General features: G+C 43.9%; 2 protein-coding genes across 9 annotated transcripts in view; one reads left to right on the plus strand and one right to left on the minus strand.

Moving 5' to 3' along the window:
* LOC106576137 (electron transfer flavoprotein regulatory factor 1-like) lies at nt 1-1537 on the minus strand. 4 transcript variants are annotated; one of them, XM_014153043.2, is made up of 3 exons: nt 1224-1537; nt 980-1056; nt 1-807 (listed from the first exon to the last, which is right to left on the minus strand). In XM_014153043.2, the coding sequence occupies exons 2-3, from the start codon at nt 1022-1024 to the stop codon at nt 562-564; spliced, it is 291 nt and encodes a 96-aa protein (XP_014008518.1). In that variant the 5' UTR covers nt 1025-1056; nt 1224-1537; the 3' UTR covers nt 1-561. The 4 variants fall into 4 exon arrangements, with proteins under 4 accessions (XP_014008518.1, XP_014008519.1, XP_045555712.1 ...); XM_014153044.2 differs by having other exon boundaries at nt 1411-1535; XM_045699756.1 differs by having other exon boundaries at nt 980-1053; nt 1224-1496.
* The window catches only part of dnai7 (dynein axonemal intermediate chain 7), a 14312-nt gene continuing 1688 nt past the window's right edge, over nt 837-13460 (plus strand). The window contains exons 1-15 of one of the 5 annotated variants that reach the window (XM_014153052.2): nt 6499-6724; nt 7099-7162; nt 7469-7486; nt 7760-7847; nt 8083-8174; nt 8304-8408; nt 8610-8747; nt 8991-9125; nt 9260-9363; nt 9550-9859; nt 9949-10075; nt 10369-10532; nt 11322-11505; nt 11738-11952; nt 12193-12351. In XM_014153052.2, coding sequence (XP_014008527.1) covers nt 7160-7162; nt 7469-7486; nt 7760-7847; nt 8083-8174; nt 8304-8408; nt 8610-8747; nt 8991-9125; nt 9260-9363; nt 9550-9859; nt 9949-10075; nt 10369-10532; nt 11322-11505; nt 11738-11952; nt 12193-12351 — 1842 coding nt within the window. In that variant the 5' untranslated portion in view covers nt 6499-6724; nt 7099-7159. The other 4 variants (XM_045699751.1, XM_014153053.2, XM_045699752.1 and 1 more) reach the window with 4 other exon arrangements.

The raw sequence follows: 13460 nt of genomic DNA on the forward strand, positions 1-13460 counted from the left end.
TAGCTTGCAAATTTGTTTATGATCACATTTATGTTCATCAAGTAGAATTGTTGATTTGGTTCAAGTCTGCCAAATAGAAAGGAGGCAAGCTCATGAAGGCTGAAAAGGAGCAACTTCAGAAAGAATATGTAAGAGAAGACAAAAGGAAGGACTTCTCATTTCATTCAATCAGATCACATCAAGCATAACATGCCAACCCTGTTACCCATAGATAGGCTAGAAATATATTTTTTAAACATTTAATTTTGTGAAACTTGCATTCGAATCTCCCTTCCTGTTGCAAGCAACAAGTTACCATCGCCCCTGTCGAAAGGGGATTTATGGCAAATTTAAGATGAAAACCTCAAACCTGTTAAGTCAACCCTGTTACTAATCATTAGTTTTATTTAACCTTCACATGGAAAATATGTTTTTAAAAAGTTGAACATGTGCTCTTTATGACAGAATGTTATAATTAGGTGAGATCAATATTTTGGGGGGACCAAGTTACACTACCCAAAATGTTCTCTATTCATGGAACAACCCGCATACTGAATATTCAGCTGCCAAACATCTAGGCTATCAGTCTGTCGGTCTGCCTATATTCAGCAGGCCTAACAATTCTTCTTCGTAGAAACGCTTTTTCATGGCGCTATATTCCCTCAGATAGTACAGGGTCCCCAGTTCCTTAATCACAACCTCTCCACAATCGACAAGCTTTCTGATCTCCTTGGGGTCTGTGACATCTTTGTTCTTCATAAAGGCACTGTTCAGACGCTCCCTGAAGTACTCTGCTCCTTGGGGGTATTCCCGTCCCAGATACAGTAGCTGTCAGTGGAAGGAGGCAGGTTACTAGTGACAATCCCAGTGCTTTGGGGATTGTTTGGGACAGACAGTAAAAGATTGCATGAGTGGAAGCGAATCTCATATTGAAAGTAAGTGTGGGTAACAACAACAAAGCGTGGGTGCATTGACAGCAGTCAGTCAGTGTTGAACTTACATTCTTGTACAGCTGTCTAACCTCTCTCCTCAGAGGGTTGGCCATGTCACTGCCCGAGACTGTATCAGCCTTCACTACTGGGATGGAAGAAAAGGACAAAAGATTCAACAGGTGAATTACTATTCAGCAGCTGATGTAAAACAGCTCAGAAAGAAATATGCTTATGTCGAATTGTTCTCACATCACGTATCCTGTGAGCCTTATAATATTTAGCTATCCGTGTGTCATGCATAGTGCATTTTACCTTTGTTCACTTAGCAGGTAGGTTAGGTAACAGTACAAAGTCTGCGGCTAGGTAGCAAAACTCTGGTAAAGCGAATTATTAGCTAGCTAATAGTAACGTAATTGGCTAAACACCCTCGGTTATAAAAACATTAATTCTCTTTATTATTAATCGATTTATTCACACGATATAATTTAGTTTTCATTACATTATAGCTAGGCTCCCTTATCGACAAATCCTCGAAGTGCAGTGCTGAACGCTATCTACCTTGCTAAAAACTGGCTACATGGGAGCATTACGTCAAACAGCGCGTCGATTCCAGGGTCACGGCTAGAAGGGATCCTACTTTTGTCAAATTAACATCAGATTTGACTTTTCATAGCAGGTTAGGATAATTTACGCAGCAGGTTAGGATAAGGTTAGAAAAATGGTTCAGGGTTAGCTAATATAAAACATTTAAAAATGAACTTTTTACGTTAATTTGACAAAAGTCGGATTCTATCTAGCCATGACCAGATTACAGCTGGTTGAGGGACGAGGGTCGCATAGGAGTGACATGTTCTGACTAGTAGACGTTGCAGGCAGCAGACCGTGCAAGCGACTGCCGACTAGTTCACATGCAAGTCGGAACTAGGAAACTCGGACATTTCCTACTTGCTGATACGTTGAATGCGGCACGCGTATTACTACAACCAGTTAGCAAGTCGGACATGTTAAAGTTGTATAGTTTCAACTGGTACATGAACGCGGCATGACTGATCTACAAAGAACCTTGCATCATAAATAACTACTCATTGTATTTATCATTGGGCGCGTTTGAGTGGTAAGGCTAAAGCAACCGACTGTAGAGGAAAGTCGCGGAGTGAAGTCGGGGGAGGTGCCTCTGCGACAGCCGAACGTCAGACACTGACCCGGTTTTCCAACAGCAACGCTCAGATTAATATGGCAGTGTTGCCATTGTTTATACGTTTTTCTTTATAATGTCGAAATAAACATTGCTTCAAACCCCATATCATACACCAACAAACTGAAATCATGTGTGTACTCTACATTGAACAATCAATTCGTGTGAGGGCCTCAAACATCACATGAATTTGTCCACTTGTATACATTAATCATGGAAAAAGTGGTTCCTGTTTCAATTATTTTCTTTGGTTACTTTTGCATGAGTCAACAACTAATAATTTGTTAACAATATACAGTAGCCTCCCACAAAATGCAGGCAATGGCTGCAGGATGAAGTTGGTGAAGAACAACTGCCGAAATCTTGCAGTGGACTGCAGTCAAAACGTCACGATCACATGATTTTTGTAAAGTTCATGTAGTCGACATGCAGGCAGAAGTCGGACAATTTTTATCCCCATTTTATTTATTTTGTATTTATTTATTTCACCTTTATTTAACCAGGTAGGCTAGTTGAGAACAAGTTCTCATTTGCAACTGCGACCTGGCCAAGATAAAGCAAAGCAGTTCGGCACATACAACAATACAGAGTTACACATGGAATAAACAAACAGTCAATAATACAGTAGAAAAAGACTATATACAGCATGTGCAAATGAGGTAGGATAAGAGAGGTAAGGCAATAAATAGGCCATGGTGGCGAAGTAATTACTATATAGCAATTAAACACTGGAATGGTAGATGTGCAGAAGATGAATGTGCAAGTAGAGATACTGGGGTGCAAAGGAGCAAGATAAATAAATAAATACAGTATGGGGATGAGGTAGTTGGATGGGCTATTTACAGAGGGGCTATGTACAGGTGCAGTGATCTGTGAGCTGCTCTGACAGCTGGTGCTTAAAGTTAGAGTGGGAGATTTGAGTCTCCAGCTTCAGTGATTTTTGCAGTTTGTTCCAGTTATTGGCAGCAGAGAACTGGAAAGAAAGGCGGCCAAAGGAAGAATTGGCTTTGGGGGTGACCAGTGAGCTATACCTGCTGGAGCGCGTGCTAAGGGTGGGTGCTGCTATGGTGATCAGTGAGCTGAGATAAGGCGGGGCTTTACCTAGCAGAGACTTGTAGATGACCTGGAGCCAGTGGGTTTGGCGACGAGTATGAAGCAAGGGCCAGCCAACGAGAGTGTACAGGTCGCAGTGGTGGGTAGTATATGGGGCTTTGGTGACAAAACGGATGGCACTGTGGTAGACTGCATTCAATTTGTTGAGTAGAGTGTTGGAGGTTATTTTGTAAATGACATCGCCGAAGTCGAGAATCGGTAGAATAGTCAGTTTGACGAGGGTATGTTGGGCAGCATGAGTGAAGGAGGCTTTGTTGCGAAATAGGAAGCAGATTCTAGATTTGACTTTGGATTGGAGATGCTTAATGGGAGTCTGGAAGCAGAGTTTACAGTCTAACCAGACACCTAGGTATTTGTAGTTGTCCACATATTCTAAGTCAGAACCGTCCAGAGTAGTGATGCTGGATGGGCGGGCAGGTGCGGGCAGCTATCGATTGAAGAGCATGCATTTAGTTTTACTTGCATTTAAGAACAGTTGGAGGCCACAGAAGGAGAGTTGTATGGCATTGAAGCTCGTCTGGAGGTTAGTTAACACAGTGTCCAAAGAAGGGCCAGAGGTATACAGAATGGTGTCGTCTGCGTAGAGGTGGATCAGAGAATCACCAGCAGCAAGAGCGACATCATTGATGTATACAGAGAAGAGAGTCAGCCCGAGAATTGAACCCTGTGGCACCCCCATAGAGACTGCCAGAGGTCCGGACAACAGACCCTCCGATTTGACACACTGAACTCTATCAGAGAAGTAGTTGGTGAACCAGGCGAGGCAATCATTTGAGAAGCCAAGGCTGTTGAGTTTGACAGAGTCGAAAGCCTTGGCCAGGTTGATGAATACGGCTGCACAATAATGTCTCTTATCGATGGCGGTTATGATATCCTTTAGGACCTTGAGCATGGCTGAGGTGCACCCATGACCAGCTCTGAAACCAGATTGCATAGCGGAGAAGGTACGGTGGGACGGTAATCTGTTTGTTAAAACCTCTTCAGCGTCTCGTCCCGTCAGCGGGATAAAAATCCAGGGAAAACTCCTAGCGACATTAGCATAACGACATTTTATATATTTTTTTTTCAAATATAGGACTGTCTCATATCGTTTTATAGATACACCTCTCCTGAATCGACCCACGTCGTCCGATTTCAAAAAGGGTTTACAGGAAAAGCAAATCATTAGATTATGTTAGAGGAGTCCATCGTAAAAGCAGCAACATAGCCATTTTCTGACCAACCACATGCATCACAAATAACCAAAAAACAGCTAAATGCAGCACTAACCTTTTACAAACTTCATCAGATGACACACCTAGGACATCATGTTACACAATGCATGCATTCTTTTGTTCAATAAAGTTCATATTTAATATATGAAAACAGCATTTTACATCGGCGTCTGACGTTGACTAACTATTTTCCCGTCAAATGCAATCCGGGGAAACAGAGCTACAATTTACTGAATTACTATTCGAAAACATGTTTAAAATGTAATATTGTCATTCTAAGATTTATAGATGAATATCTCTTGAAAGCACCTGTCATACCAGATTTAAAAATAACTTTACTGGGTAATCACACTTAGCGATAAAAGGGGATGCGATACTCAGAAAATGAGCTAGTAAATACAGCTCGGCGCCATCTTGGAACAATCGCATATCACATCTAATGTTGCATAATATTGTCAATAATCCCTTACCTTTAGTTGTCTTCATCAGAAAGCACTTCCAGGATTCCCAGGTCCACAACAGATGTATTTTCGGTCGAAAAAGTCCATCCTTTATGTTCCATTAGCTTGCTGTTGTTAGCGCGTTTGAATGGTGTATCCAACTACTCTGCAGTGCGCGCCACAGCCGTTTTGAAATACAACATATTTTTCCCATTTAGGTTCGTTCAAACATGTCAAACGTTGTATAACATAAATCTTCAGGGCCTGTTTCAACAAGAGAGCCAATAAGATTCGAGGGGGATGATTTCATTGTGTTTCAAAACGTTTCCAAAGGTGGGGGTAGACAGGGCCGCCGGCGTCATAATGGTGATGGCCCTCCCCCTGTGACCAATTTCCAACGCGTCTCATTCACTGAGTTTCGACAGTAGAAGGCTCAAAACACTTTGTAAAGACTGGCGACATCTTGTGGAAGCAATAGGAAGTGCTCAATGAACGATATCTCACGGTGTGAATAATAGCCAACGACGTGAAGTTGAGTCCACAATTCAGAATTCCACTTCCTGGTTCAATCGGTCTCGGGGTTTTGACTGCCATATGAGTTCTGTTATACTCAGACACCATTCAAACAGTTTTAGAAACTTTAGGGTGTTTTCTATCCACAGGTATTAATTATATGCATATCCTAGCTTCTGAGTCTGATTAGTAGGCCGTTGAAAATGGGCACGAATTTTTTTCAAAATGCGCTGTGGCGCCCCCTATCGTAGGTTAACGTCAAGAGGGCTTTCGAAGACCTTAGAAAGGCAGGGTAGGATAGATATAGGTCTGTAGCAGTTTGGGTCTAGAGTGTTTCCCCCTTTGAAGAGGGGGATGACCGCAGTAGCTTTCCAATCTATGGGAATCTCAGACGATACGAAAGAGAGCTTGAACAGGCTAGTAATAGGGGTTGCAACAATTCCGGCGGATAATTTTAGCAAGAGAGGGTTCAGATTGTCTAGCCCAGCTGATTTGTAGGGATCCAGATTTTGCCATTATTTCAGAACATCAGCTGTCTGGATTTGGGTGTAGGAGTAGTGGGGGTGGCTTGGGCGAGTTGCTGTGGGGGGTGGAGGGCTGTTGATCGGGGTAGGGGTAGCCAGGTGGAAAGCATGGCCAGCCGTAGAAAAATGCTTATTGAAATTCTCAATTATAGTGGATTTATCGGTGGTGACAGTGTTTCCTAGCCTCAGTGCAGTGGGCAGCTGGGAGGAGGTGCTCTTATTCTCCATGGACTTTACAGTGTCCCAGAACTGTTTTGAGTTTGTGCTACAGGATGCAAAATATCTGCTTGATAAAGCAGTGCTTATTATCAGATGTATTTGGAAACGAAATCCGAGTTTTGGGATATAGTGTCAATAAAATGTTAGAGAAGGAGCCCACTGAACGATTCAGAACATGAATAATCATATTTGTCTTTGTAGAACGGGCAGAGTGGGTGGAGACCCTATGACCTATGTCATTGACCGTGTTCGAGAGCATCAAAACGACTGCAGGTGAATGCCGACTGACTCATCTACAAATCACCTTTCATCATAAATAATAACTCATTATTATTTGTAGGTTAGTCCAGTCAGTCACAGTTTACCCATAATACGGTTTTGATCCTCTTGAATACAGCCAATGTCTTACGTCAGAAAGCACGAGGAGCATCACTCCTCCGTGACGCCATCTGATCTGACGTGAGACAATATGCACCCGATGTAATCCCCATTCAAAACTGGGAACTCGGAAAAATCATATTTCCGACTTCAGTGCATTAAAACCAACTGAGAACTAGGAAAAAACGAGCTCCAACTTCGAAAAATCGTTTGAACGGTAATCCCACTCGGAATTCCATGTCGGCAACCCAGGCCTCTTTCTAGAGCGCAGACTTTGCGACCTGAAGATCACTGATGTCATGATTTTACCTCGTATTTCCCAGATGTCATGAAAACACAGAAATATACAGTACATTATGGGTTTGATCCTCTCGAACACGTGCTTACATGGACCTGTGTGTCAAGATTTTGATTGAATGACTTAATTAGGTTTTTATTGACGTTTTATTTTGATTGTATGACAAAAACATTTTTTGAAAAAAAGGGTATTAAGTTATTCAATCAAAATGTAACACTGAGTTCATAAACAACGCCATAAATCGTTGTACATGTCGCAAACCAAAATATTGACCTACTGTGCGTCCGTTACAGTTTCCATGGTAACTTGGACGCGAAAAGAGTTGAAAGCTGATAGATATCCCACCAAGAGAAAATGGTGAGCAGTTAAATAAAAAAGATATGTTAAGATATTAAGTAGCCAGATTCGGCTAGTTGCATAAGTACTTGCTCTGGCAACAAACTGGCTACATAGCTAACGTAAATTAGCTAGCTAAACCAGAGTTAGCTAAGTAATCTAGCTAACGTTAGCTAGCTAGAAAGCAAATCGTCTTTCTCTTTCCTGCAAGTGCTACTGCAATTATGATGCTGCTGCAAGTCTGTGTTTTTCTCTTTTTGCCTTATCTTACTACAACTCAATACTCTATCCCCTAACTTTCTATTATGTATGTTCTCTCCTTGTTAGCCATCCAAGGATGCAAAGGTAACTGTTAACTACTGTTATGAACAGCATAATATTGATTCACGAGAGATATAACAAGCTAGACCTAGTAGATATAGCTAGCTAAATTGAATATATGTTCTCAGTTTCCCCCCAGCATCTCACAGTCTAAGTTCTTCAGATAGCTATGTTCTTTACCTTCATACTCACCTTTGTAATGTCCACAACTTGCAAGAATTCAGTAGTTTGCAAATGTGTCTATGATCACAATTGATTGCATTTGTTCATTAAGTTGAATTGTTGATTTGGTTCAAGTCTGCCCAAAAGAAAGGAGGCAAGCTCAGTAAGGCTGAAAAGGAGCAACTTCAGAAAGAGGAGGATGAGAGAAGAGAAAAGGAAGAGGGTACTGGTCATTTCTCATTATCATTCAATCCATAACAAAACCTCTGTCATATGCTAATTGTTGTATGTCTGTGTGTGTATTTGATCTGTGTTATTGAACTGCCATTTTGTATTATAGATGCTTCAATAGTATGCACAGTGATACATCAGTAATACATCAGATACAGTACATGCTATTGAAGTAGCCCCATGAGTGTATGTTTGACCCATGACTCCTTTCCCCCTCTGCTGTGTAGAGGAGGCTCGGCTCCTGGCTGAGAAAGAGGAGCAAGAGAGGCTGGAGAGAGAGAGAAAGGAGCAGGAGGAGAATCAGAGACTGGAGCTAAAGGTATTACCATCACTGACCTTTATCATTCATGGTTATTGGTGTGTTTGTGTACAGAGAGGGCTCTTGAAGTTAAACCTGTCCATAATGTTCTAATGAAAAAGAGTGATCATTGCTTGCTTTCTGTGACAGGACAAAGATCGCAGAGAGGATGAGCTGAACGAACTGCGTCATCTATTGGAAGAGAACCAGACTGCAGTCACCAAGTGGGAGACTGACTCCAGAGCGAAAGCCAAGGTGTGTGATTGTTCTAAAGCTAACTCTGGCCTGACTTTTGTGTAGTTACTAAGATATTAGCTATGCTAGTCCTAGCCTTCATGTTATGGTTTTACCAGACACCGTGTCCAAGAGACTACCGTAATGGCCTTGGTAGATGTAGATAAATAAATCAAATGAGCCCCATTTGACATAGTTAAACACTGCTTGTTTTCTCCCTAGTGGGACAGGTACATGCGTTGTGACGGGAGTCCAGACCCGTCAGTCCAGCAGGAGATCAACACCTTCATCAACCTGTGGTGGGAGGACCCAGAGGTCCAGATAAAACCGGTTCTAAAGGAGTGTGCACTGGCTCTACGGGTAGGTTTACTATTAAACACCAGGGTAACATTATGGAGACATGAACCAGGAGAGGGGGATTCTACCGGTTCTGAATGTGTCCGATAAGAACACTCAATTCAGTTTTGCATTTGAAAACACTTGTTCCTACTTAACGTGACTCTGTCAAGAGAACTTCTATTTGAGACAGGTATTGATCTGTATAAGGATTCTACCAAATGAATGATCAATATAAACATGGCTGCACTTCATCTCCGCCTGCAGCTGCTAGAGGAGCTGGAGGGTATGCTGAGGGACCAGCCTGAACCAGCTGATGCCTTGAGGTACAAGGAGACCCTGCTCTCCATCCAGACTCTCATCCAATCCAAACTTGACCACAGCACTGAGGAGATACTCAAGGTAGGGGTACTGATGATGTTTAAGACATGCAGAAAACATGTCTGCCAGTTTGTTCAGGAAACGACTGTATTTAAGTTTTGTAATGTAAGATGAACATGTTTTGCTGATGTCTGTGTGTTTCTCCCTGGCCACAGTCAGCCAACGCTCACTCAGACATTGAGACGGGGAACATGCAGACAGTGGTCCAGGATGACATCATCACACTGTGTCTGTGGGCCAACCTTAACAAGAACCCAAGGCACGTCACAGACGCATGTCTGACTTTCGTTCTATTCACTTCACACAAAGACTTTCTATCTAGTCTCCTTGCTAACAGTCTGTTTCTACTCAAAACCATTCTTATGGATGTGCTGGGTAAAGAAAAAAACATAACAATTTAGTATTTTCAATTTGTGACAGTGTTTCTCTCTCTGTGGCTCTCCAGGTTTAAAGGGTTCCAGTTCGAGGAGGTGGGACTGGGCTTTGAGCTGCCCAAACAGCTGGCAATCAGTGACGTTGCTGTGAGAATCCTCCACACCAACTACGACCACTTGTCTCACCTGGCCAACCTGAAAAGCCAGAACCCCAGCAGGATGTCCCTGGGCCTGGGGGCCAGGGAGGAACCCCTTCTGGAGGGAGCGACCCCCGTGGGGGAGTGTGGGGAGACGGAGGGAGATGGTGACAGGAGAGGGAGCACACAGCAGGGAAATGCAGATGAAGAGGTGCAGTCTGTCAGAGGGTCTGAAGGCAGGAAGGTAAGCTGGAAACAAAAGGATGAATGAATAATAAAAAAGAAGTGACATAGGCTAACGTCTGTGTGCACATCCATGTGTATGTGTGTCAGAGTGCGGTGAGTGTGATATCTATGAAGGAGGAGAGGAGGAGTGGTCAGAAGCAGCTGGAGGATGCGAAACAGAAGCTGGAGGAGAATGGGAGTCAGATAGATACAATGTTAGAGGGAGATGACTCAGGTGAGAGACTACAACTGGCTCAGAGGAGTGGTCAAATAACAGTCCCTTTATATATTTCATTGTTCTGTTTGGATTCTTTTTAATGTCATGTTAAGGGTTGCAACATTCCTGGAATCAGGAAGGAATAAGTAGGAAATCCAGGAGTCCTTCAAACCAGATTTCTGGAAAAAAATAGAATTTTTGGAAAGTTTCCAGAATTTTGCAACCCTAGCCATGTTACTTATAAACACTGCTTGAGAATTAACCTGCCCCTTTCATTCCATATTGTTCACCTGTACGTGTGTCCTGTCCAGGTGAGGGAGACTCCGCCCCTACCCCGATGGAGCCAGTGATTAACAGCTATGAGGGTCAGGTGGTTGACCTGCAGCAGTACACGCCCCTAGGAGGAGTCTTCTACTGCGATGTCTTCCGTCTGCCGCCACAGTCCCAACAACTCAATGGATGGGAGATGAGAGAGGTGAACCAGAACCACCAAGCACCTATGCTGAACAGAAATATAAACGCAACATGTAAAGTTTTGTCACACAACGCCACAGATGTCAAGTTTTGAGGGAGCGTGCAATTGGCATTGCCTGCAGGAATGTCCACCAGAGCTGTTGGCAGATAATTGAATGTTAATTTCTCTACCATAAGCCGCCTCCAATGTTGTTTTAGAGAATTTGGCAGTACTTCCAACCGGCCTCACAACCGCAGACCACGTGTAAACACTCCAGCCCAGGACCTTTACATCCGGCTTTTTCACCTGCGGGATCGTCAGACCAGCCACCCGGACAGCTGATGAAACTGAAGAGTATTGTTGTCTGTAATAAAGCCCTTTTGTGGGGAAAAACTCATTCTGACTGGCTGGGCCTGGCTCCCCAGTGGGTGGGCCTATGCCACCCCTGCCCATTCATGTGAAATCCTTAGATTAGGGCCTAATTTATTTCAATTGACTGATTTCCTTTGAACTGCTCATGGAACTCGTTGAAATTGTTGCATGTTGGGTTTATATTTATACATTTATATATATTTATGTTCAGTATAGATCAGAAAATGCCCTTTCTGACAGCAGTTTCCCTTCCTACAACTCAGTGTAATGTACTCCATGGACTGTCACTGAATGTGTTAACTCCTTGATAAAGTACCACTCCTCTGCGGTTGTTAGATATGATGCATTAATCAAGGGGACTAGATAACCTTGAGGAAAGTAACAGAACCACCTTTATTTCTCTGACTTAATATTAGTGTCTCTTGCCCCAACCCCCAGCTGTTGGACACAGGGCTGCAGCCGTTCCCCTACCCCACAGAGCAGACTCAGATCCAGGGCTCTGCCTCCATGAAGCTGGAGGACAGTGGGGTCCTGACCTGTCCCCCTGTAGGGGTCACAGTCACCCTGCCTGACTCTGTCCTGTTCCTGGAGGACCCCCAGGTGGCCCGCTGGGACCCTGAAGGTGAGAGACACCTGGAGAACTGGACGGGCTCCATATGGGACTGATAGTGATACTGTTGCATGTATTTAACATATGCCAGAATCTGAATGTAGTTCCTACCTTCTGAGGGGCACTCTACCCAAAAAGTACAGAACTTTCAGATAGAAATGTGTGGAGTTGACATGATTCCCTTTCCTACATTGAGAGCCATGATGTCTAGTCAACACATCTTAAATGATCTGTCAATCAATAGGTCAGCACTGGAAGACCGACTGCATCAGTGAGACGTCGTACGACCAGGCAGAGCGGAAGATCTCGTTCAAGATGGACTCATTCTACGCCTTCACGCTTCTACAGGACTCGTATGCCAACATGCCGTTCCAGAGCTGGGAGCTCAGACCACTGGGCCAGGACTCTGCCCTGCTCACCATCACCGCAGCCCTCACTGAAGTTAGCATCACCATCAAGGCAAGAACTCACAATCTGTCATGCTCCATCTCCTCCATAGACACTGTTGGGTGCATCTCAACAGTCTAAAATGGCTCCCTCTATTTGTGAACATTCCTCAGTGATTCATATCTGGAGAAACAGTATTGTGGAAATCTAGCCAATGTTTTCAGTGGTAATGAAGGAAACGAGGCTTATTGTATTGAGGCATTACCCAAATCCATGACATAATGCATCCTGACTCATCTCACTGACTGACAGGGCAGCAAGTGTATGCTCCAGTCAGACCAGGAGAGAGGACTGAACCACATCCTGGGCCAGTGGATGAGTCCTTCTCAACTGCAGAAAGCCATGGTCAGCGCCGGGGTCAACATCTTCGTCAACCAATACTCTGACAAATATGTCAGCGTAAACGCAAAGGTGAGTGCCATCAGCATACTGTGGATTAGATGATGCATGTTACACAAAGCAATGTGGGCACACAATTCATGTTGCTTGTAACACTGTTGAACCTGTATAGCTTTTTGCAACAAAAACCTAAACTCAGCAAAAAAAAAAAAAAACGTCCTCTCACTGTCAAACTTAACGTGTAAATATTTGTATGAACATAAGATTCAGCAAACTTAACGTGTAAATATTTGTATGAACATATTTGTATGAACATAAGATTCAACAACTGAGACAAACAAAACAAGTTCCACAGACATGTAACTAACATAAATGGAATGTGTCCCTGAACAAAAGGTGGGTCAAAATAAAAAATTAACAGCTGTGGCCACCAGCTGCATTAAGTACTGCAGTGCATCTCCTCATGGACTGCACCAGATTTTCCAGTTATTGCTGTGAGATGTTACCCCACTCTTCCACTAAGGCACCTGCAAGATCCCAGACATTTCTGGGGGGGATTGGCCTTAGCCCTCCCCCTCTGATCCAACAGGTCCCAGACGTGCTCAATGGGATTGAGATCCGGGAGCTTCGCTGGCCATGGCAGAACACTGACATTCCTGTCTTGCAGGAAATGACACACAGAACGAGCAGTATGGCTGGTGGCATTGTCATGCTGGAGGGTCATGTCAGGATGAGCCTGCAGGAAGGGTACCACATGAGGGAGGAGGATGTCTTCCCTGTAACGCACAGCGTTGAGATTACCTGCAATGACAACAAGCTCAGTCCGATGATGCTGTGACACACCGACCCCAGACCATGACGGACCCTCCACCTCCAAATCGATCCCGCTCCAGAGTACAGGCCTCGGTGTAACGCTCATTCCCACGATGATAAACGCAAATGCGACCATCATCCCTGGCGAGACAATACCGCGACTCGTCAGTGAAGAGCACTTTTTGCCAGTCTTGTCTGGTCCAGCGACGGTGGGTTTGTGCCCATAGGCGACGTTGTTGCTGGTGATGTCTGGTGAGGACCTGCCTTACAACAGGCCTACAAGTCCTCAGTCCAGCCTCTCTCAGCCTATTGCAGACAGTCTGAGCACTGATGGAGGGATTGTGCGTTCCTGGTGTAACTCGGGCAGT

This window comes from Salmo salar, chromosome ssa17 (genome assembly GCF_905237065.1).
Source record: "Salmo salar chromosome ssa17, Ssal_v3.1, whole genome shotgun sequence".
Classification (NCBI taxonomy): Eukaryota; Metazoa; Chordata; class Actinopteri; order Salmoniformes; family Salmonidae; genus Salmo; species Salmo salar.

Bases quoted from the DNA above. Each gene is read 5' to 3' on its own strand.
- LOC106576137 (XM_014153043.2), bottom strand. From the start codon at position 1,024: ATGGCCAACCCTCTGAGGAGAGAGGTTAGACAGCTGTACAAGAAT. The intron at 808-979 runs GTAAGTTCAACA...TTCCACTGACAG, and splicing joins TTAGACAGCTGTACAAGAAT to CTACTGTATCTGGGACGGGA.